Raw genomic sequence first — 24,151 nt, forward strand, 5'->3', positions numbered from 1 at the left:
GACGTTTCTTCTGTGTTGACTCTTTCACCTCAAATGATAGAGGGTTTGCTGTGGATTAGACCTGCGAGTTCCGCCCTCATCCACTAACGGTAGCTGGCCAGATCAGCAAGGGTTCTCCTCAGTTTTCACATCCTTGATACTTGTGTAGTGATAAACTTGAAGCATCTGCCAGTAAACCAACAGATTTCTTTTGTTTTTAAATCAGAAAGAATTATCAGGAAGAATCTAATTTGGCAGAATAAAGTCCTACTTAAAAGAATAGAACTGACTTGGAAATGGACACTTCTTGGGGAAAATGCATACACTCTAGGACAATATAAAGAACAATCCAGACAAAAGATGGTTCTTCTCAGAGCAATTCAGATACGGTCTCAGGCTTGAAGAGGAGTCTGTGGGGCAAATCTAGCAGGAGTGGGTCAGCCACAGAATTTGACGGAGTAAAGTAACCTCAGTGATTAGTTAGGGCATTGAGAGTTTAAAGTGTTATCTATAAGACAGTGTTGAAGGTCATGACCCGGGCATTACAGTTTTAGGTCATCAAGGCAAGCTGGCCAGTGCCCTGCCCACCCATATGCCCTGAAGACATAGCCTTTTCTTTTTGGGTGCCAACGCTGTCCCAACACGACATGAAGTTGGAGCCCTAGGATCACTTGATTCTGTCTCTCTTCTAACGCTTTGCCTTTTAGCCTGCTCATTTCCCTTCACTGTACCGCCCTCTTCTCCGCTAGGCCCCTGATCCCCTGTGCTCCTAGGACTCACAGCCTCCACCGCCAGGAGATACGGGCGCTGACAGGGAGGGGCGGTGCTTATGGACCTTTTCTCCTTCTTCCTAATTTGCAGCAAAAATAACAAAAGGGTTGTGTTGACTCCTAGTTATATCGGGCAGCCTCTGCTTTCAGATGAAAAATGTCATGATACATTTAGGTATCTTTCCTTCCTAAAAACAAGATGAGGCCGAGCAAAGCAGGTGACTGAGTTGCTAGGTACCCATGCTTCTTCCTAGAACCGGTCTGTGTCTCAAAATTTTTAAATTACTTGACCCTCTTCCTAGTGATCCAGAAGAAAAAAAAAAAAGGACAAAGAGCATTTGCTCTGGCCTTTGGTTGTGGTTGGTTGGTTTGTTTGTTTTCCATTTTTTTTTCATGGGGGTTATTTTTGGTTTTTCCTTGATTATAAAATTATTCGTAATTCCACAAAATATAATATTGATTTTGGGGTTTGGTTTTTGTTTTTTAAATCTAGCCTTTTCTATCTGTTCAAAAAAAAAAGTTTTCAAATTAAATAAGATTGTATTGTCAGTATTATTTTGTAATTCATTTTGAATACCTTAACCATTTTCATGTCATTAAGTAATTTTTGAAAAGGTCATTTTATAATGTGTGGTAATATTTCCATCATCTTACCCATAATTAGACAGAGAGCCTCCTGTTATGGATAATTTAACTTACTAATAGTATTTTTTTTTTTAACAATAAAATAATACAGTTTGTGCTTGTTCAAGATTTTGCACACCCTTACTTAGTATTTGCTGCCTTTGCTGTGCGTGCTTGCTCTCTGCACTGGGGCTGCTGGCCTGCTGCTTTACATCGCACTGAATGTTAGCATGTTTTTACCTATTTTAGGACAGGTGAGAAGTTCCGTCTCATCTAATTTGTATTTTAGTTAGTAATATGTGTTCCCCTTTTTCATCCTTTTTTAAGGTCTCATTATGTAGTCCAGGCTGGCCTCAAACTCAGAGGTGATCCTCCCATGTCACCCCCTTACTCACTGGGATTGCAGGCATGAATGAACAGCAACAGCTCGCTCATGCTTCCATCAGCCTCTGTGCACTTGTGTATCTCGTGTTCTGTCCCTTTTCCCTGGTATATTTGTTAGCCCTCATAATGTTCGTTGACATGTGTGTACATGTGTGTTGTTTGTTATTGATTTAGAAAAGTTTGATTTTGTTTGTTTTTATGTTCACAGAGTTTTTGCTTTGTTGTTGTTGTGTTACTCTGAGATTGGTGTGTTCTCCAGGCTGGTGTTGGAGTCATGGTGCGCTTGCCCTGGTCTCCCGAGCGCTGGCCTGACAACGTGTGTGCCACCATGCCTGGCTGTTCTTATGCCCAGTGGGTCTGTTCTTGTCCGGTTGGGTTTGGTTTTTTCAAGACAGGGTTTCTCTGTGTAGCTCTGGCTGTCTTAGAACTCACTCTGTAGAGCAGGCTGGCCTCAACTGAGGGATCCACATGCCTCTGCCTCCCAAGTGCTGGGATTAAAGACATGTTCTAGCCCAGCCTAGCCTAATATGGTCTTGATTTTTTTTTTTTTGAGTACTATGAAATATCTTAAATTTATTTTACTCTGTGGTATTAGGCAGAAATCTACTTTGGTATTTTCCATCCATTGGTATCACAATATTTGATATTATCATTCTGTGAAAGACCCATTTTTAAGATTGAATAGAAAAAATTAGAAATCTGAAGAGTGAGCTTTACATTAGTTTTCCAAGAGGAAAGTTCTCCAAGAGAAAATAACTTTTCTTTCTACCTCTCCGCCGCAGACCTCCTCGCAGCACTCCTGCGTTGTCCCGGTTAAGCCTTGGGCTCCCAGTCTTTCCCGGTGCTCTGAGAGGAGGAGAATGGCCGAGAGACTGTTTGCCATGAAAGCTGATGGCAAGGCCTTGACAGTGTCTTACAGAGCAGCTGCTCTCATTCACCTTTGGGCCACAGAGCCTGCTTTGCCACAGCTGAGCCCGGAAGCAGTTCCCTACTTTGGGTTTTCCTTCAGACTCTGCCAGAGTCTTGCTGTGCTACAAGCATGAGTCTATTTACTGGCCATCCTGCTGCCAGTCTTTGCCAAAGCAAAGGTTTCCAGCCCTGTAGAACATGGCTCTTCCTATCTCTTCCTCACCGAGTATCACCTCAAATTTTGTCATTTCTGGTCTCCACTGACCTCTTTATACTTGTGCTGTTTTGGGACAGGGACTCTCTACAGAGCCTGATTATCCTGGAAGCCACTGTGTAGACCAGGCTAGCCTCAAACTCACAGAGATTAAGGCATGCACCACCATGGTCCTCATTACTTTTAAAATCCCCACTTTAAGTTTGAACCTCTTGAGAATGTGGTTCACTGGTGGAGAGACTGACGTGTACAGGACGTAGAACGGAAAGGAAAGGAGAGAAAAGAAAAAGTGATTGTTTTCTCTTAGCATGAAGGTTGACAGAAAGGATGGTCAGAACAAGTGGAAGGTTCTGAGAAAGGAGCAGGTTCTCGGGTGAGGGCAGTAAAGATGGCGTTGCTTGACGCTCCTGCTGTGGGGTTTGCTACTGTCCTCGTAGGGCTGTTGTTCTCAGCTCAGTGACAGTCATGAGAGCACCTTTCCCTCCTGAGCAGCCCTGTCCCTCTGCAGAGCTCAGTGACAGTGATGGCACAATCAGTAGTCCTAAAGGGTGACATCTTTCAATTTTTTGTCAGTATCACCATCATCCACTATTATTAGTGATTCTCTAGCTCCTGAAGAAATAAAACACAAGATCTTATTCTGATCAACCATAGATATCTCCTTCTCCCTCCTGTGCCGCTCACTGGTATATGTTGACCTGCTCAAAAGAGAGCCAACAGAGATGCACAGTAACTCAGGAGGTGTCGGTCAGGGCTTGTTGACATGCCATTCCTTTCTGCACTTTTCACTCTTTCACTTGGTATTAATTGAAATTTAAGGAAATTTTAAATGGAATACATTTGGGGGCTAGTGAGATGGCTCAGTGCGTGAAAGCACTTCCTGTGCAGTCCTGATGACCTGAATTCCATCCCCTGACCCATGTGGATACTGAGCACCATAAAGTTGTCTTCTGGCATGGTGGCACTCACCTTGACTCTCAGAGGCAGGAGGATTTGGGAGTTGGAGGTCGGTCTGGTCTACATGTTGAATTCCAAGACTGGACTAAACAGAGAAAGCTTGTCTTACAGAAAGAAAATGTAATTATATTTTATATGATGCCATTTTAACTGACCAAACGTGACGCGTGCTGTGTCGCCAGGGCTTGAAGAAGCCCAGAGCAGCTGTTTCTTGCGTGTGTTCTCAATCCTGGGATTTGCTTGCTGCAGCCTTATTTGCCGGCCCCACAGGGAATCACTGGCTGCCCTGAGCTTTTCTCCACGGACACCTTGCTGCTGTCCAGGGAAGAAATGAAGGCACTTGGACAGGCAGACCAAGCAGGGCACTGCCTGGTGTGCAAGGAAGAGCGAGGACAGATCATTTCTAGTGCCGCCACTTCCACCGGGGAGTTACAGCGCGTGCGCACAGAGCGGCAGAGAGCTGGGACATGAGGCGTGCAGTGCCGGGGCCCAGAGAAAGGCAAGGTGGCGCGGGGTGGGGGCTGCACAGGAGTTCACAGCATGGGCAGCAGCTGCAGAGTGCTGCCGCCTTGTCCTCCAGCCTGCCAAGAAAGCAAAAGCAGCTTTCTTTACACACCAGTTCTCCTCTGTAAAAGCGGAGACATGCCGCCCCTCACACCAGAGAGTAGCACCTGTGTCTCGCTGGCCTGCTGCCAAACCCTGAACACCCGTGCTCCTCCTCGCTGTTGCTGGCCCTGCTGCAGCCCTGGTAGGTGACCAGGCTCTGTCTGTATTGCACTACTCTCAGCCTCACAGCCTGCAACATGCCTCACTTGTCCTGCCGTGCAGAGCAGACGTTCACTGTGGGCATGAGCTGCTAAGGGGACACAGCACTGCAGCCCTGAGCAGCAGCGTTCTTTCCTGTTCCCCTCACTGCCTCTTCCCACCCGCCCATCCTAGGACGTAAAGAAGGTGGAAACAATGAGGCCACACTCTTCACCACTTCTCACACAGCCTTAGCAGAGGCAGATAAATACATAACGTCTCCCGCTGCGCTCGCAGCCGGGGCAGCAGCAGGGCCTACATTCCCGCTGCGAAGTCTGAGGCAGAAGTGTCAGGGGAGCCCAGGCATTTGGGCAGCTTGAACAAGGTAGTGTGTCTTTAAAAAAACCAAAAAACATAAGTACAGCTTTACTATCTGATGTGGTAGCTGTTATCTGTGTGGCCATTTAAGTGAAAGTAAAGTACAATTAAAAGTTAGGATTTTACTCAGTGACAGCAATCGTTTCAAGTGGTAATTGGTCACTTGTGGTCTGAGCTCCTGAATTTTCAGTCATAGGTTATTCACAGTTAAATTCATGTAAGAACCTACATCTAGTGACCACGAGAGTAGACTAAATCTGCCAGCTTAACATCACTGGAAAAGTGTCTTTTGGATGGCCTCATTGTGACAGCCATAGTAAAAAAGACCGGTGGTCTCCTCCTGGCAGGTATGTCCTTCCACAGGGGGTTGGACCACATGAATCTTGTGAGCTTTGTCTCTCGATGACCTTCATAGCCCTCAGGCATCATGACTCCGCATTTCTTTTTTTAAAAAGAAAGCCACATGTGTTACTCCAGTGATGTGATGCTGAGTGCAGACTGGCAGGAGGCTCTCTAGAGCTGCCCTGTTTTTATGTGCAACAGAGTCCTAAGTGGGAAAGCCTGCGGCAGAGACGCTGGAGTACCTGGACCTCTTCCTCGTCTGTGTACTCGTGACACAGGCCACTTGCTTAGACTCCTCACGCAGGTGCAAGTCCTTCCTTGCGGCCATAGGTCCTGTAGACAGGCATCCTAACAGAGTCACAGTGGTTCCCAAAACCAAGTGGGGAGAGCCCGAAGGGCCAGGAGTCTGAAAGTACCATTGTCCTGCATGCATTCCAGCTGGCAGCACAACGCAGGTCAGGAAGCTGTACTGTGGACTCTCATAAAGCACAGAAGAGTCGGTCCTCCATATCGTGGGTGGTGCTCTGGCCTTTGAAAGGGACAGTGTGGTGGTGAGTCTTCACCCCTGAAGCCTCTCCCTTCCCTTCTGCGACTCTGGAATAGCTCTCTATAGGAGGGAACAGTTTTCCTAACTCCCAGTCCCTCTCATCCAGGGAGGTGCAGTAAAGGCCCTAGTTAAGGGGCAGCAGAAACCTTTGTCACACTCTTTTTAGTGCCTGGGGCATCCTAGCTGCCCACACTTAGCCCTGTGGCAGGAACCACCATTATCGTAGGAACAACTCCTGAGATGGGAAGGGAGCCAACAGTCTACGTAAGGAGGCCTTTGTAGGGAACTGTGGTGTAGCCCTCAGGCTGCTGAGTTGGTCTTCTCAGAGCTCCTGGCCTTCCTATTGCCCGGATGTACCCCACAACTGGCAGGGTTTCTTTTTTTAATTTGTTTATTCATTATCTTATGTGCATTGGTGGTTTGATTGTACATATGTCTGTATGAGACTGTCGGATCCTCTGGAACAGACTGCTGGGAGCTGCCGTGTGGGTGCTGGGAATTGAACCCGGGTCCTCTGGAAGAGCAGACAGTGCTCCTAACCGCTGAGTCACCTCTCAGGCCTTGGAAGCGTTTCTACGGCAGCATTTTCTGGTCCTTACTTTGCCTCATGCAAAGGCAGTGTGTTACAGACTCCTTCACAGGTAGTGGTGCCTTTTGCAAGGTCGCCTGTCCTCAGTGTAGGTGTAGCACATCTTCTAGCATGGCCTGGGGTCCTGCCTGTAATGTCAGCAGAGAGGCTGAGGCCAGGGTAGACCACAGAGCAAGTTCTGGACCTGCCTGGGGTGCACACGCAGCAGGACCGTGCTAGCGGGAGTTAGGGAATAGGGGAAGGAAAGGGAGAGAAGGAAAACGAGAAGAATACTCTCATCTTTGTCTTAAAGATGGTAGACTCCAAGGGTGCACTGAGGGCCTTCGGGGTAAAAGGTGGCCCGTTAGGCCTTGCCTCTGTTTACAGTGCTCCTCTGAGCTGTGCCTTCAAATGTGCTGCTGCCATGTTAAAAGCTAGATGCCTTCCATTGGGGTCCTCAGCACCACAAAAGGAATTCACACACCCCCACCAACCAGCTTGGCACACCTTCACCTGTCTGCTCTGAGGGTTAGTTAGGTACACCCTCACCTGCTCTGCTCTGGTGGTTAGGTGGAACTGGGCGCATTCTGAGCAGACCTCCGGAGAGTCCCGTCCTCTGGCAGGTGGATGCCTCTGAACAGTGCGCCCCAGTGTCCTTGGGCCAGCGTGTTTGTGCACAGTGCCACCTCAGGTTCCCGGTGTCGGTACAGGAACGTCAGGCTGCAGTTTCTCCTGGGTCTAACACCTGGTAACCAAATCAGAGTCTTGGTGCTGTCATTAAAGCCAATACCAAACCAAGAGACTAGTTGAACAAATGTAGTTGGAGTCATTTCTGTTCGATTCATGGTTGGAAATAGTTTGCCCTCTTTTTTTTCCCACATTCTTGGAGGTCTAGTTAGGCGTGTTAAAGGGGCATTAGCTACTGTTCAAACAGGGACCCACATTATCATAATAGGACAAGCTTTGGGAGAATAAAGTTTTTAAAGGTCTCATAAGAAAGGGCCTTCCTCTTTTACTTTATGCTTCTGTTGGGCTTTTGAAGGAATGTCAGCATACTGTTATTAACCCTAATAGCTTTCACATCACAGCTGGGATGCTTTGGGCCTTCTGACTCTCATGTTACCTGGGTAAATACAGGATTCACTTTCCTGCTTGCCGCTACGCCATTTGCTTAATCATGAGCAAATGTGCAGAGCCAGCAGCAGCCTGGAAGAAGTGCTCTGAACAGGATAAACATGCGCCCTTTTGTGGGTGCTCTTCGTCTCCTGCCCGAGAAGGGTATCAGGTGAAGGGGAGGTTGTGGCCGGAGTCGGTAAATGAATGTCTAAGAGGCACCTGCTTCAGTTGGTAGATCCGCTTTCCTGGGCCTCCCCCTGTGCATCTGCTCCTGACAAAGCTGCTTTTCTCCTCCTGTTAGTCAGAGTGAGAGCACAGGCCCAACAACGAGACACAACTATCTGTGACTTTATAATTACACCAAGTCTTCATTATCAGAAGGGCCCCAGTTTAGAGATTTTCAGAGCCTAAATGGGGTTTTCAAAGTGAAATTGAGTTATAAAATTCTTTGCTGTTATACAGCCAGCAATTGGATCTGAGAATCACTAAAGTATGGGAACTGAGACATTAAGCCTGAGCAGTGCAACAAAGGCAGTGCTATCAGATTGGCTCGAGAGAGCCAGTGTGAGCGAGTTCTGGCTGCCCAGTGCAGCTTCTCCACGGGGCTCAGCACGCACTGTCAGGTGTACCTCACACACCGCCACTGGGAGCACGGGTGCCGTTTCTCCTGTAGAGCCTAAGGGGCCGGGGGGCGTCCAGGTGAGTTGCCAGGCTGGGGTGGGAGAAAACTGCAACCTAAAACAAGGGAATGTCCAGGAGATAGACTTCAGGCCAACACAGAGCCTCCGTTTCCAGACTGAGTTTCCATCCGAACAAAGGCCGTTCTTCGTGTGTGTGTGTGTGTGTGTGTGTCTGATGAACAAAGGCCGTTCTTGTGTGTGTCTGTGTCTGTGTGACTGATGAACACCTATGATGTGGAATTGGCATAGTAGCAACTCTAGAAAGACGTTGTATCCCAGCTACTTAAGTTAACTGAAGTGAAATAAAATTTAAAATGCAGTTCCGTAGTCACCTTCCATAGCCGCTGTGTTAGCCAGCATGCAGACCAGACATGTCTTGTCATGGGACAGGACATTAGTCTGAACTTGAAATGTCCTGGCTGCTGGCTGCTTTAGGAATCCTTGAACTATCTGGTCCAGTCTTGATGGAAGAAGAAAAAGGAGTATCTGAGTGTTTAGAACAGCTTCTAGTCATGCCACCTAGACTGTGTCCTCCGGTCTTGTTGGTTGGTTGGTTGGTTGGTTGGTTGGTTGGTTGGTTGGTTTTTGGAAACAGGGTTTCTCTATGTAAGTCTGGCTGTCCCGTAACTCAATTCACAGAGTCCTCCTGCCTCTGTCTCCTCAGTGCTGGGATTAAAGGCGTGTGCCAGCACTGCCCAGCTCCTTTTTTTTTTTTTTTTTTTTTTTCTTTAATTTGCCTTCAAGAATTTCTCCATTATCCTCACAAAAGGAAGGAAAAAAATACTGAATTATGCTAGTGAGGAAGGGATTTGGTTTTAGGAATTCCTAGTTTCTGTTGGTGATGATGCTTGGTTGGTTTTGGTTTGAGGATTTTTGAGACAGGGCTTCTCTGTGTAGCCTTGGCTGTCATGGACTCACTTTGAAGGCTGGGTTGGCCCTGAACTCACAGCGATCTACCTCCCTCTGCCTCCCTGAGTGCTGGGATTTGTTTTAAGACAGGCTCACTGTGCATTCCTGGCTGTCCTGAAACTCACAGAGATCACTTGTCTCTGCCTCCCTAGGCTGAGATTCATGGCATGGCCACCATAGCCAATACAAATGAATGTCTATTTTCAGTTCATGCTCTCCCTGGCCTTCTCTTCCCTTATGGCCCAGCTATGAGAACTAAAACCTTCTTTTTTGATAAACAGTCTCTAACGAGAGGCCACGGGAAACTCGGGCCAGATATGTGTGTGGATTGTTCACAGTGTAGATAGCGTGAGGCGCGGGCAGTGGTCCTGGGAGGCAGAAAGTAGGTGGTTGGCCCCTTCCCTCCCCAGAGGACCAAGCCATAAGTGGCTTTTAATCTGGCTTCCTCCTCTTCTCTGTTGCCCGTAGCCTTGACTCTTGGGAGAAAGCTCATATGAAATGAACACTATTACTTCAAATTTAGCCAGTATCTTTTTTTTTTTTTCTAACTTACCTTTAATAAATGTACTGTTATTTAAGCAGCAATTGGCCCTGATAGTCAGAAGTAGCCTGTGGGTTTTATAAATGTCATCAACTCTTAGTTGTCACATCCAGATTATCTCTCGTGTAGATTGCTTGTGACACATTTTAAATCCTTGAGCAGTCTCTAAGCAGGCCTGTGTAAGCCTAGACTGTCCCCCCTCTCCCCACCCAGCTGCTAGGTGCTCGGGACATACAAATTGGTCTTCATAGTAGCTTAAGGAAGACATAATTAGGAAGGTAGAAACCACGTCATAACTGCTCCTTCAGGTCAGAGGTGAGCGGATCCTGCCCTTCCTGTGACTAAGAGCTGGCTGCAGCTCTTTTGTGGACACGCACTGTTGCTAGTGAGTTGGTGTGTGAACTGAGCTAAGTTGGTTGCGTGTCTCCCAGACCACACGAGTGAGCGGGAAGTGGGCAGCTGCCGCTGTGGCAGGGTCTGTGTCTTTTAACAGTTGTGTGTTCTCATCAGGCCTCTTTATGGCAGAGTCTGGAGGTTGCAAGTGGATCCTGGCGAGAAGGCTGCAGGTGGGTTCGTCTTTGGGGCGAGAAGGAAGCAGCTGAGGTGCAGCAGCTGCAGCGCTGCCGTCCTGGCTGTGCCTCCCCGAGGATGGCCTCGCCCCACTGCAGCACGCCCAGCTCCCGTCCGAGGGGCTCTAGTCACTGTTGGTGTGTGCTGTCTCTAGTGGTGGTGGTCTTTTCTGTTGATTGGCTGGAGTTCTTTTTATGAAGAACTTGTCCCGGAGACAAGTTGGCTGTGCGAGTACAGTTCAGATGAGAGAGCATGGCTGGTCAAGATGAACTTCACTAGTCTTGGCGAATACACGGACTCCAAGATGGCGCCAGGCCTACCGGTGAAGAAGAAACCTTTAGATGTCAAATGGGGGGCCGCTGTGCTAGACATTGTGCGGGACTCCCCTAAAGGCATCGCTGGAGCATTTCAGAGACGTCACTGCGACAAGAACATCAGTGAGAAGAAAGGAAGCATCGCTGGCTGGACTGGCACTGGCGGCCTACGTGCTTTTCACTCCTGCCATTCTTCCGGAGAGCTCAGACCTGAACGGCAGCCCTTACAGCCCCTGAGGAGCGACGGACAGTGTCCAGTGTGCTCTCGGGACCATGCTCACTTTTCCTGACTCCTGTGTGGGGCACTGGACTCCTGAGAATTAACACCCAATAAAAAGTGACTGGTTTTAAAAAAAAAAAAGATGAGGCTTTAATGCGGTAGATGTCTTTCTGTGTGACTGTCAGGCCCTGGAACGGTCCCGCTCCACACCATGCTTCACTCTGGGTGAGCTGCCACTCCTCATGTCTGCATTAAAGCTTGGCTTGGGAGCGGCACTCGAGCCACTGACTGTGGGTTTGTGGCCCGAGTCTTCTCTGAGTTGGAGCACAACCTCCTAAGCGGAGAGTGTGTGTGCTGCACAGTGAACCCAAAGGCTTGTTCCTAATTCCACTTTCAGACAAGCCTTTCTGGTCAGTCAGCAAGGAGTTTGTTTAGTTCAGCCCGCATTGGGGTTCAGTCTCCAGGATGGTGAACGGCGGGGTCTCTGATACCAAAGCATTTGGTGTCTCATTTCATGGTGTTCTGAGCATCTCCAGGGTGTTCAGGAGAAAGTCATGATTTTATATTTCCAAGATACCTTTAGATACATTTACTAAGAAGTAAAAATAAAATAACATTTGATTTGTGGGAAAGGGGCAAGAGGAGTTTCTCGGTAGTCTTCAAAAGGCTAAGGATAGAGTGACATTTTCCAGCTGCTCAGCACTGCTGGGAGCATCACTGCCAGGAGCATCACTGCCAGGGTCTCTGGGCGCACTGAGAGGGCCTCAGAGGGTTTGTGCTCCTTAAATCCCCCAGGTGCCTCAGGCTTGGCACACAAAGGGAAGGCTGACTGCCCATGCTCCCCTGCTGTGGCGGGGCTGCCTGGCCTCTTCTTTGGTTTGAGGTTGGTGTCTTCATGGCCTTCCTTTCTTACCTCTGTCCATCTTCTCATTTGCTCCTTTTTTGGACCTCAGCCTCTGCCTCCTGTCCACCTGCTGGGCTGTCTTCCATATCTGACTCTGCTCCCAGGTAAGCAGGCCTGTGATTCCCGTGCTGGCCCCTTCTGTAGACATCAGCCACTGGTGTGTTTTTCCAAGAGCTCCCTCTCCTTGAATGTTCTGGCCCTTAAGGACTTGGCACTTTGTCCATCCTAGGTTCTCTGCAAGAACAATCGCTATGACGTGTGAGCCCTCTCCAGCACTTTCTCATTTTTCTCCTCTCTGGCCATAGACTTAATTCGCCACTTAGTCAGTGTTCTTGCCCCACCTGTGTTCACCTTCATGTTAATGAACCTCAGAAGACATTGTAGCCTCACACCTCAGTCGGTTGTGGCGCCTCATGCCTCCAGTTGCAGCACCACTCAGGAGGCTGAGGCAGGAGACTTGCTGAGTATAAGGCCAGCCTGTGCCAGAGAGGGAATTCCAGCCAAGGCTACCATGTGAAACTTTAAAAAAGTAAAAGAAAAAACCTCACACCAACTGTTGTCTTTATTTTGTTTACCTATATTTTTCCTCTCATGACAGTCAATATTCTCCCAACTAGAGGTACTTGCACAGCCAACTCACAAGGCCTTTGCACTGATTGATTAAGTTACAGCAAACAACAATTCCCAAAGGTTTCCTAGCTTGGAAGGCTAATGAAAGGCCCATTCTTCCAAAAGCTGTCTGTCCTGCCCTATCTTGTCGTGGGGTGGGGGAGGGCAAGCTGAAGCGCTGGGCGGCCAGGCATCCTGAGGCCTCTGCTTGCTTCCTGTCTGCCTGCTCACTTCTGAGGTGTAGAGGCTGCTGTCACACCACACCTGTCACTCAGGTGGGACACATTTATTTCAGTGCTAGGGACTGAATCCATGGCTTCTGTGTGTCGGGCGGGCGTCTACCGCCCGGCCCCAGCCCTGGTCCTGTGGGTAGCCTCCATAACCCGAGTTAGCGGTTTCCCAGGATGGCGAGCTCTCCAGGGCACGGGGTCGGTGCTGCCTCAGCTGCCTCCGAGGACTGCAGTGTTGCCGAGCATGGCTGGGGGGCGCATGGGAGGCTGCCGAGCATGCATGATGCCGTGCTTTAGCAAACCTGTCTTCCAGGCCCCCGCAGATGCTGTGCCCTTCCCACTTGCCTGCTGTTTGCTGGGAGCAGTCACCTGCCCCGCAGCCCAAGCTAGACTCCTCATTCAGGGCCACCTGAAAATGCAGCTGACCGCTGCTGGAGACCTACTGTGTGCCAAGGGTTTCCTTTGTCAGCGTGTCTGGTTTGGTTTTCTCCTGTAATCAGTAATCATTTTACATGTGAGGAAGCTAAGGCCCACAGGTGCTCAGTGACAGAATTCACACGCGTCTTCGTGACCAAGAACGCTTTAATGGGAGTAAGCCAGCCTGCGGAGTAAAATCGTGCTCCTATGACCAGCCCCAGACTCCCACGGAGCATCTCCACCTCGATGCTGTGATGAAGAGCGAAGGGAAGGGCTTCTGAGGGCAAGGCCGGAACGAGCGGAGAACCTCCGCTGTGGTAGTGTGCCCAGGGGCAACGCCCGCCGTGCTCAGGCTGGCGGCAGGCCTGTCACCGACTGACCGAGCATTCTTCTGCACGCAGACACGGGCACGACTGGGGCAGGGCGGGTCCACGCGCACCTGGTGTTGCCTGAGTGCCGGAGTCTGTGACGTCAGAGGAGGCAGCTGTGTCCTCCATCACCTGGGAAAGATGCGGGGGGGAGGGGGCGAGGGGGCTGTCGAGAGAGTCTGGCGTGACCTGCGGGACCAAGCTGGAAAGGAGATGAGCTTGAGCAAGTGCGTGTGGTACCCAGGGCGTGTCGAGAGAACAAACTTGGTTGTGATGGAGTGATCGTGTAGGGAGCTTGTGCAAAAGTTTATGCTTGCTCAAGATTCAGCCAACCTAGGCAGAGTGGTTACGAAACCTCAGCACTCGGGAAGCCATGGCAGCAGGATCGAGAGTTGGAGACCATCCTGGGCTGAAGTGCTGAGGTGACACGGAAGTATCTGGAAGTGAGCATCACAGTGCTTGACCCGAGGTCCTTAGGCTGGGTTGTCAGCGCTCCAACTAGAGTACTTTTCACCCAGTCCCAGAGGACCTTTACGCCTGGACCATCAGAAAAGCCGGGACAGCTCCTTGGGCGGCAGGAAAGAGTCAGACAGATTTTGGAAAGGGATTCATATGGCGGAAGTGATGAAAGACGAAGATCTTAAAGAGGACATTTCTGAACATGGAGCAGAGGCTGCTGGGAAACACAGCAAGGCAGAGCTTACGTTGTTGAAGACAGAGATATCTTCAAGTTTAATTCGCCTCAGCAACTGAAGAAGAAAGCTTAGCTTTTAACTTTAGTGGATGTAAGGTTTGGGTTTTGATTTGGGGGGGTAGTTGCTTGTTTTGTTTCATTTTTAAAGTTTCTGAAAACTGGAGATTCGGAGTTGGAATGGGATAAATTATTGCTGACAGTGAAATGGTAGAGGCTGAGTTCCGGTTTGCTTTTGAAAGGAGAGTTTGGGGCTGGAGACCTGACTGAGCATTTAGGGGTGCTCTCTGTCCTCCCGAAAATTCCACTCGCGTCAGCTCCCAGCTGCCTGCATGGAAGGCCAGCTCCTAGGGACCCGATGCCCTCTTCTGGCTTCCGAGCGAGCCTGCACTCATGTCACCCACTCACACGGGTGTGCACACATGCATGACTAAAATTAATAAATAAATATACACGTATTTACTAAAGGAAGGGGAGTTGACAGGGCTCGGAGATCGACTGGCTGTGAATGAGCGTGGTGAGGCCGTGAGAGGCCTGGCCCAAGCAGGACGAGCTTGCCGGAGGCTGGTGAGGAGGGAGGGGAAGACCTACGCTCTGCTCTGCCGTCTGCTCAACAGTGGCACCCAGCAGATTTCAGGCTTCACTTGAGAGGAAATGTGCCCCTGGGGCTAACACTTTCCCTAGGGAGTTTGCACACCCTGGCAATTGACCTTTCTGAGCTCCCTTGCCCCTCTGTTCTCCTTTCCAGCAGGCAGGGCTGCCATGATGAGCCATGAAGCCTGGAGAGGCAGCAGTGACCTCTAAGGACACCGCCCTCACCAGGGTGCTAGGTGTCGGGGGGATTGTGGTGTATGGAAGGTCTTCCGGATCCAAACCCAAGCCTGGATATGTAGCTTCATAAACCGTGTGTGTGAGCATGCGTGGGGGGCGGGGGGGGCAGGCGTGCTGCAGCAGACTCGAGCCAGTGTGTTTACCTGTTTGGTTGGTTGATTTAGAGACGGAGGCTGCGTGCCAGAGAGTCACGCACTGCCTGACCTGGCTCTGTGGGCTGGCAGTTGATTTTGACATTGAGACAGGGTCTCCCCATGTAGCCCAGGCTGGCCTCCAAGGTCCTCCTGCCACCACCCCCAGTAGCAGTGGGTGTTGTGTGTATGTGGGTCCAAGAGCTGCTTGTTGGAGTCAGTTCCCCCCTTGCATCCTGTGGGTCCTGGAGATTGAAGTCAGGTTGTTAGGTTTGGTGGTGAGCACCTTTATCTACCGAGCTGTCTGGCTTGCCCTTGTTTTTCACTAAACTTTTCAGGGGGGGGTCCTCATTTTGTGGCCCTGGCTGGCCTAGTACAAGCTCTGCAGACAAGATTGACCCCAAATGCAAAAAGTCACCTGTTTCTGTCTCCCAAGTGCCTGGATTGGTTAAGCGTTGTGCACTTGGGCATCATATCTGTGATCAGAACTTGTGGAAGGCTGAATAAGGTAGGAAGAGTGCCATGTGTTTGAGGCTAGCCTAAAATGTTGAATGTAAATCAGTTTAGATTTGCTAAACTCTCAGTGTTGGTGTGGCTTTGACCTTGTGGAGCACTAAGGTCTTTAGAACACTGTGCCTCTGCCCTCCTAGTATGTCCAGGGCTGTGCTGGAGGAATGCTCATTTTTGAAGAGGTGCCATATTGCATCCTGCTCTAGGATCCTACACAAATCAAGGGCCGAGACACACACACACACAACACACACACACACACCGAAGAATCTTGTTACCAGGACTGTCCTGTCTCCCAGAAAGGAAGAGGAACTTCAGGCCCTTAAAGTAGAACATGAGGGCTTCCTGCTGCTTAATCAGTTGGAATGACCCAGAATACAAGCTTGGATTAGCATGTGCCTCTAGATTAGGGCTAATCAGGGCAGGCTGAGCAGATGCAGGCCAGCCCCAGCGTGATTACTGCGCCTCCGCATGTAATCACCTCTCCTCCAAGGGCAGCACCCCACTTCATGTGCCCTGGGTTTCAAAGCCTCGGTCCCTCCCCCACTCTGTGGACATCAGGGCTGCTGGGTCAGAGACACTGAGGAGATTTAACCTAATCCCATGTCAGAATGCCTGCATGTGTGTGTGTGAGGCAGCGATCTTGACATCTCACAGAAAGGTGCTGGCGGCTCTGTGTTGGGTGGACGTGGACGGAGCTTGTGTAGGAAAGGGTGGGTCGGGCTTGACTGGGGCTGTGCACTGACCCTGCGTGCGGAGTTGCTCTCTCCGGAAAGCCTTAAACTCACCTTTCAGTTAAAGCAGCTTTGTGCAGAACTCATTTTATGCTCAGTTGTAGAGGCCAAATTGGCTCCTTCCCTGAGTGAAATCCACCAAATGCAGTCTGTACAGAATTATTTTATTCGGATAAGTCTTGGGTGTGATAGTTTTACTTTGTTTTTATTTTAGGAGAAAATGTGTCAGTGTTTATCCCATGCTGGCCTTGGACTCCAGGCCTTCCTGACTGCTGAGGTCACACGCTTGAACATTTAGCAGTGACTGTACACTTGAATGTTCATTTGTAAGTGTGGGAGACATGCTGAGCGCTGTTTGCTATTAGGTCCCCAGTGACAGGTGTGGCCCCTTCCTAAGCAATGTGCAGTTGGGCTGGAGACCAGGCATGCGGGCAGTGCTGTGTCGGGCCGCTCTTAGAGGGCCGGGCAGCACCACGGTGCCGGGGAAGAGGACCCGAAGCACTGGAGGGTGGAGCCTGGAGGGAGAGAAGGGGTCCGGGATGGTTGGCACAGAAGTCAAGGTGCGGCAGGCGTGGCTGTGCCGGAGTGGGGTAGCACGCACATCTGGCCTCGGCAGGCTGGCGCACAGTGGGTGCTGCCTGTATTCCCAGCACTTGGCTCGAGGAGGTTCAGAACCAGTTTATGCTCCAGAACAAGAAAATAGACGAGAGCGAATCGCGAGACCCTTGAGCGCCATGGCAGAGCGTCTTAGCTGTGCTTTAGGTTTGGGGTGCGTTATTGATCATGGTCTAAGTGTTACACTCTGGGCGAAGCAGCATAGTCTAAATGAAAAATAATTCCTGCGGCAAGGAAGGCTGAGTGGAAGGAATTGACTCAGCATTTAGAAGCCCTTTGCAATGGTTGAGAAGAAGCAGGACCGCTTCCAACTGAAGCCACGGCCTGTTCCTCCCCAGCCGTCGCCGGCTTCTCCCCGTCACACACAGCTCTTCCCAGCCTGCCTCTCCGGAGGCTGCACTGACCTTGCCTTTGTTTTGTTAACACACCCTTACAGTGGAGTCAGTAAAACAAGACTCTCAGGCCCTGCTGCATGTCCCATCAAATGTCTATCCAGAAATTGACCAAACGGATCTCCTAGGAAATGCTCACACGAAAGACTGTGGAATAAGATTTTCTTTTGCATTAATTTCCTTTGGTTTGGACTTTTTCCCCACTTGGGCAGGCGCACACATATGCATGCCATCAAGTGTGTGTGATGGTCAGAAGACAGCTTGGGAGTCCCAGCTCTCCATCATGTGGGTCCCGGGCTCGAGCTCAGGTCATCAGGCTTCTTTCCGGTTAAGATAAGGCCTCATTATTTGCCTTGGCCAGCCTAGAGCTCACTGTGTGGATCAGGCTTGCTTCCAACTCACAGATGTCTGCCCACCTTTGCTTCCCAGGCGTGGCCTGACATCTCTCTTTTGGATTCATTTTTAGTCTCGAGGACTCCCTGGCAGCCCTCAAGCGAGTGGTTGCCTCCACTCGCAGTGTCACGGCTGATGAAGCCAACCCAAGGATGGTACCATGGAGAGTCGCACAGGGCCGGGGTAGGGAGGACTCAGATCTGCGACCACTCCTGTGGCAGGCGGCAGGTTGAGCTGCTGGGTAGGCAGATAGCCAGTCTGGGCATTTGAAAATAGACTATGCCCAGAAGCAAAAATACCATGCTGTCCTATAACTACAGTGCTTCAACTACTGTATTTAAAATTTGGAATGCCACCCCCCCTTAAAAAAAAAGTGACTTTAAAAGTGCAGTACCATATTTGTGGATGATTTGGTATCTGTGTTTGTTTATAACCACATAAAAATTGTCCACTGTCAAAACAAATGTGTTAGTGTATTTCATTTTTGTCCTTTTGTAGTGCTTGCCTGGTATAGTAGAGGAGGGTGTCTGCTTGCTTCCAGGAAGGAGGGGTCTCCCTGGGTAGCTCGGGCTGCCCCCAGCTTGTTCTGTAGCCCGCCTGTTGACCCTCTGAAATGACAAGCCTGAGATGACTCCAGGCCTGTAACCTCAACAGGTGTTAAATTAACTGAAAAGCCCTTCCCTGTCCACCGGAACCCTACTGCCAACCGGAAAATGAGGCCTGAGGCCGACGCACTCAGTTGTGTGGCCCACGTTAACTGGAAACGGGTCACCCTCTCTGAGACTCCAGGCTGCCTCCTTCATCTCGTGGTTGTGCTCTGACTAATGATGGTGTTGAGAGATAGTTGGGGTGTGTTGGTTTTGATGTTGCTTTTTAGTTAATTCTAACCAGTTGTGCCTGGCTTTAATCCTTCTGGTGGCTTCTGGTGCTCAGGCCCAGCCCTGCCTCTTGCCTCACTCCCATTCGCCCCTTTCAGGGTCTCCAAAGCCCATGCAACTGTCATCTGAGGTTTCTGTGCTAATATGAACACATTTTCCAAGCTTCCTGAGAAAGTGTCTGTAGGCAGCCAGAGTCTGTAGTCATAGCTGAAGTTGTGTTGTGTGTCCTTCATACAGATCATTTTAGCTGGGTATAGAATTCTAGGCTGAAAGTGATTCTGGGATGTTTGAACCAAAATTCTTGAAGGCATGGCTTCATCATTTTAGCTTCTAGGTTTGCCATGATGTCTGTTATTATTTTTGTGTCCAGTTTTTTTGCATGAACGCTGACCCCTGCTTCATTCTGCCTAGAATCATTTGGGGTTTTGCTGTCTCCCTTGTGCTTGGAGATGTGTCTGGGTGTCTAGATCCTTGGCTGTCTCTTGTGCCAGGCACATCAAGTGGCCTTTCCATGCCAAACTCATTTTTCAGTAATAGAAGTTGGCTTGTGTATCTTAATTTCTCTACTTTGTAATTTTTTCTAGTCTCTGGAAATTTTCTTGGTTATCATATAACCTTTGTAATGTGTTTTATTTATTGAACTTTTTACTTTTAAATTACTTTTGCATATTTTTTCTAGTTGGTTGTAAGATTTTGGAGTTGTCTGAGGTTTTGGTTGTTGCTGCTGTTGTGTTTGTGGGACAGGTCCTCACTGTGTAGTGCAGACTGGTTTCCAGCTCCCGTCTTGGCCTTCTGAGAGCTAGTACTACAAACACAACCCCTCACAGGTTTGGGGGTCTGAGGTCTGAGTGGTTGGTTGGTCTGGGTGGCTGCTGCTGCTGTTTTTGGTGTTAGGAATCTAACGTAGAATCTCTTACATGCCAGACAAGTCTTCACTGAGCTATACCCTCCCAGCTCTATGTGTTATATTTCTGTAAAGGAGCCCCCCGTGCCATTGCTTAGGCTAGCCTGGAACTCCTGAGCTCAAGTGATCTTCCTGTCTCAGATTACAAGTATAGATAGGTGTGTAGGGTTGAGTGTATGTTTTGTGGTGTGTGTGTGTGTGTGTGTGTGTGTGTGTGTGTTTTCCCATTCTAAGACAATAACTTGAGGATACCAAATGAACTTTGACGGCATTTGCTCTGTTTTCTCCCAAAGTTGTTCTTGTCATTGTGTAGCTCTGTGCCCTTTAAGTGTGCCCCATCAGAATGCTGCTTCACAGGTTGTATAGGGCAGAGCTAGCTGACCTGTGGACAGGAGAGGTAGTGCTAAAACAGGCCCTTCCGCTCACCTGATCTCACGATAGGCATGTTCTCAGATCTTCTGTCACAGTGGTCTGGGTGTTAAGGTTTGGTGTACCTGCCTACTGACCCAGGCAGTTAAACACTGATTTTCCACCAGTTCTTGAGAGCAGCTGTCTCCATCTTCCTGGAGGGTCTGGGCCTCCACAGCATGAATCCGTGCGGCAGGGGCCACAGCTGCCCGCACTGACCATCAGACCATTCCTTTCCTTTGTGGCCTGCAAAGCCAGCCCTTCCCTGTCCACCGGAACCCTACTTCCAACAGGAAACAAGGCCGATGCACTCAGTTGTTTGGCCCACGTTAACTGGAAACGGGTCACCCTCTCTGAGACTCCAGGCTGCCCCCTTCTCGTGGTTCTGCTCTGACTAATGATGGTGTTGAGAGACAGTTGGGGTGTGTTGGTTTTGTTGTTGCTTTTTAGTTCATTCTAAAACTTTTAATTAAAAGATTGTACCAGTTTGTGAAATTCTAAAAATAGGAGACAAATGGGCCAGTTTGGTTTAGTGTCTTTATTGGCTCTGGAGGTGAAAGCCATAGAAGGGCTAGTGGCCAGACAGCAGGGCCAGGACACAGGAACGTGGGTTTGGCTGTTTCTCAGAGCCGCACAGCCCGCAGAGCAGCCCAGCCGAGCCGTTGCTGGAAGGGGGCTGCTGCAGGGTGAGAAGACTCACGCTTGCTGGGCTGTGCCTCCCAAAGAGAGAAGGGTGTCCACAGTGTCCCCACAGCTCTTTCCTGAGGCTGAGGAGTGAGATTGACGGCCAGCTGCCATGGCACATGCTTACAGTCTGAGCACTTGGGAGGCTGAGGCAATAGGATCAAGAGTTCAAGACCAGCCTGGGCTACACAACAAGACCTTCCCTCTAACAGAAGGAAAGAAAGGGAAGGGAGAGAGAAGCTGAGGCTGGTTGTACCTGGAGGCAGGTAAGTGGCTGACCTGGGGCTGGCAGGCCACGAGTCCCTGGAGAACCAGAGCCCCAGAGCCAGCCACCCCAGCCAGCCCCGCGGTCCCGAGAGCTGCCCGCCCACAGCCTTGCTTTCTCTCTCCAGGCCTGGTCCAGATCCCTGTGAGCATGTACCAGACTGTGGTAACCAGCCTCGCCCAGGGCAACGGGCCCGTGCAGGTGGCCATGGCCCCAGTGACCACCCGGATAGCGGACAGCGCGGTCACCATGGACGGCCAGGCTGTGGAGGTGGTGACATTGGAACAGTGACACGGAGGGCTATCATGGCATCATTTTCTAGTCTACTTCAGGATTTTATACACGTTTGCAGAGGTGCAATCAAATGGAATCAAGTCCCTGGACTTGGAAGAAACGTTTTGGTACCCTTTTTTAAGAAGGAAAAGGCGGCAGGTTTTGGAATCACCTTTTTTAAAGCACCGATCTGGTGGAGTGGAACAACACCGATTTCACTGTCCCAAAAAGCCAAATGTGGCCGGACTTCTTTGTGCGGAATGTGTGTGTACTTCCGTGTGTAGGAGTGAGTGTGGATATACGTATATGTGTACATATGGACACACACATTTACATATATGTATAGAGTATATATGTACATACATACGTATGAACCCCGCATGGAATTATCTGTTGAAATCAAGGTGAACTGCGGAAGCGGTAGCCCACCCAGTCTCGTGTTGGAGGGTGCACGGCCAGACACAGTCACCGGGTTTCCTTCGCAGCAGGGTCGTGCATTGAGCTACTGAGAGCCCAGCAGAGGCGCCGGCCCTTCACCAGAGCTGCCTCGGCCGCAGAGCTCCGCAGACGCCGCGGGAAGGCGCCGGAGCGTCCAGAGCGAGCGGCCCCCGCCAGCAGGGCACTGTCCAGGCCCCCGGTGCTGCCCTTGCCGCAGGCACTGCCCTGCGGGCTCCTGGCAGGGGCCAGACCGTCCCAGCCTCCGCTCCTCCCTCCCCGGACCTCCGGCTCACACAAAGCTTGCTCTGGCTGTGAGGTCAGCCCTGAGTCGGCCCTGTTACGAACTGAGGGTAACAGTAGTGGGACTGAGCAGGCGGGTGTGCGTGCGTGTGTGCGTGCGTGTATGTGTGTGTGTGCGCGCACTCGTGTGAGATGGGGAGAGAGCGGGAACAGTGTAGGAGAGCAGGAAGGAGGGAGAAAACTTGACAGCAGGTGCGCCTGTGGGAACCATGTTCTCCAGTCGTGTTTAGCTGCGCGTAAACAAGAGACTGCCACACACGGACCTGTGCCCGGAGAAGGCTGGCCATTGCAGATGTGTCAGGAAGAAGGGCCTACTCCAGGCCCCAGGACTGTCCCCAGGCCCATCCTGGCGGCGCCAGCCTGGGCAGCGCCCTGCCCTCGGGGTGGATGGATGGCAGCGAGCCAGCGGCCTTTGGTGCAGTGAGCAGCCGTGAGCCCCGAGGCCGAGGCCGCCTGACCTCGACCAGCCAATCTCTGCTCCTCGAGCGTGTACAGGGCTCCTCCTCCCCTCGTGTGCTCGTGTATTTAATGTGGTGTTTTGGTTTTTTGTTTTTTAATGAGACATTAAAAGACTCTTCATGTCTTGCTCGGCCTTTGAGAAACGTTTCCAATTCTTAACTTCACTTGTTTTATAGAAAACTAGACAACGTTCTTTGTATGTTCTTTCTGTACGTGATAAGGGAGGAGCAGGACATTTACACTTGAGCGTCCTGGTTCTACTTGTTATTTTTTTAATTATTTTTATCATATTGTGAAGCTGTTGAGGGGCTGTACGGTCTGTGCTCCTTTGTGGTGAAATAACCTTCCAATAGTTTGAGAAATCGCCAAGAAAAGAAGCGAGACGCCAGTAGCAGGGCATGGATTGTGTTGTTCTCCCCTCTGTGGAAACTGCCTCATTCAATAAATAGTTTGGATGTGGTGACAAACACTGCCCCTCTGTGTGGCCTGGCCTCTGGGCTGCAGGGCTCTTTCGGGGGTGGGGGCTCACTGTCACCTACAACAGGCGTGCCCTAGAGGGCAGGTCTTTGCGCTGGACCACACCCGGGCTGCAGCGGGGACCCCCAGGCCCCACGGTCTGTTTTCTGTCCCATGCTGTCTGGGCAGTCGCTCTTCGGGAAGCCTCGGGTGGCTTGAAGGCTCTGCTCTGCCCCTGAGCTAGGCATTTGCTTGACCCATACTGAAGTCTAGGTGATGGTGGTCCCCGGCATCTGTGGAGGGTTCCCTGGTAAGTATGTCTGATACAGGAGGTGCCCTCAGAGCGAAAGGCCCAAGACCTGAGCTGCTTTTGTGTCCTCCCTTCTTGGTTACCCACACGCCCGGGCACACACCTCAGGTTTCGTGTGGCAACTGCCAATGTCACAGCAGCCACACCCTCACTCAGGCCCTTCCCAGAAGCCTCTGGGTCCTCTTCCTAGTGCCAGCTTCATCCCACCCTTGAATGCCCCCTCTCTGCCGTTTCCGTTGATAGACGGCTCAGTAGACTGGAGTAAGGGGATACGGAGACCTGCTTTCCTTGAGGCTTGACCCTGGCTCCCAGCTGCCTGCCTCTCTCCCTTTCTGCACAGTGGTACGCCTCCACCCGTGTTCTCCAGAGAGAATGGGCCAGAGGCAGGAGCTACGGCTACCAGAGCACAGCTTGCCTGCAGACCTCAGGGCCAGCTCCCCGGGTCTTCCTGCCAGCCGGACCCAGGCGGCGCCCTCCAGAGTCCCCGTGAATGGGGAGGCCTGGTTCTGTTGGCAGGTGAAAATTCAGCCTGTGGTCTGCAGGCATGCCACGCCTGTGGCTCAGTCCCAGAGGGTCTGCTGTTGAGAGCATGTCATGGGTGGCAGAGCATGGATGGTCCCAGGAGCTGGCCTGGCAGGGAAGAGCGTGCTGCGCCCAGTGACCTGATGCTCACGCGAGAGAGCTGATTCCCTGGAGTTGCCCTCTGACCTCCGCATGTATGGCGTGACACTTGTGCGAGCACATGCACACACACAGAGCACTGTCTGAAAACAAGTTGGCAGTTGTCTGTGAGCAGTGAGAGGGGCTGGGGCTGCGGCTCAGGGAAGGAGCGCCTGCCCGGAACTCGCAGGGCGCTTGGTCCAGTCTTCCCGTGAATGAGAAAGTGAGGAGAAGGTGAGTCACGGAAGGCTGCTGCAGCCGGGCGTGGTGACCAGGAGCAGAGCAAGCGGGCTGGGTTGTCCTTCAGGAGCCCGAGCTGGTGGGAACCAGGAGCCCCGTGTCTGGGAACGCTTGGTGCTCAGGGAGCTCCGGTGTGTCCTGCTGCTGCTGTGACCCCCAGCAAGAACAGCCCAGGACATTCCAGACACGCCCCCCCCCCCCCCAGCCAGCGCTGGGCCACCCGGGCACCAGCCCCAGGGTTTTCACAAGGTCACTGTCAGTGTGGCCCCAATGGCAGCTCTCAAA

General features: G+C 50.9%; 1 protein-coding gene across 12 annotated transcripts in view; it reads left to right on the forward strand.

Annotated features, from left to right (window-relative positions):
- The window catches only part of Nrf1 (nuclear respiratory factor 1), a 100,501-nt gene extending 78,158 nt beyond the window's left edge, over positions 1-22,343 (forward strand). For 7 of the 12 annotated variants that reach the window (XM_021641305.2, XM_021641308.2, XM_021641307.2 and 4 more), the window contains one exon: positions 20,858-22,343. In XM_021641305.2, coding sequence (XP_021496980.1) covers positions 20,858-21,021 — 164 coding nt within the window. In that variant the 3' untranslated portion in view covers positions 21,022-22,343. Of the gene's footprint in view, positions 1-10,172; positions 10,908-20,857 lie in introns of those variants that run through there. The other 5 variants (XM_021641310.2, XM_021641312.2, XM_060373851.1 and 2 more) reach the window with 2 other exon arrangements.
- Positions 22,344-24,151: the final 1,808 nt, after the last annotated feature.

This window comes from Meriones unguiculatus, chromosome 21, assembly GCF_030254825.1.
Source record: "Meriones unguiculatus strain TT.TT164.6M chromosome 21, Bangor_MerUng_6.1, whole genome shotgun sequence".
NCBI lineage: Eukaryota > Metazoa > Chordata > Mammalia > Rodentia > Muridae > Meriones > Meriones unguiculatus.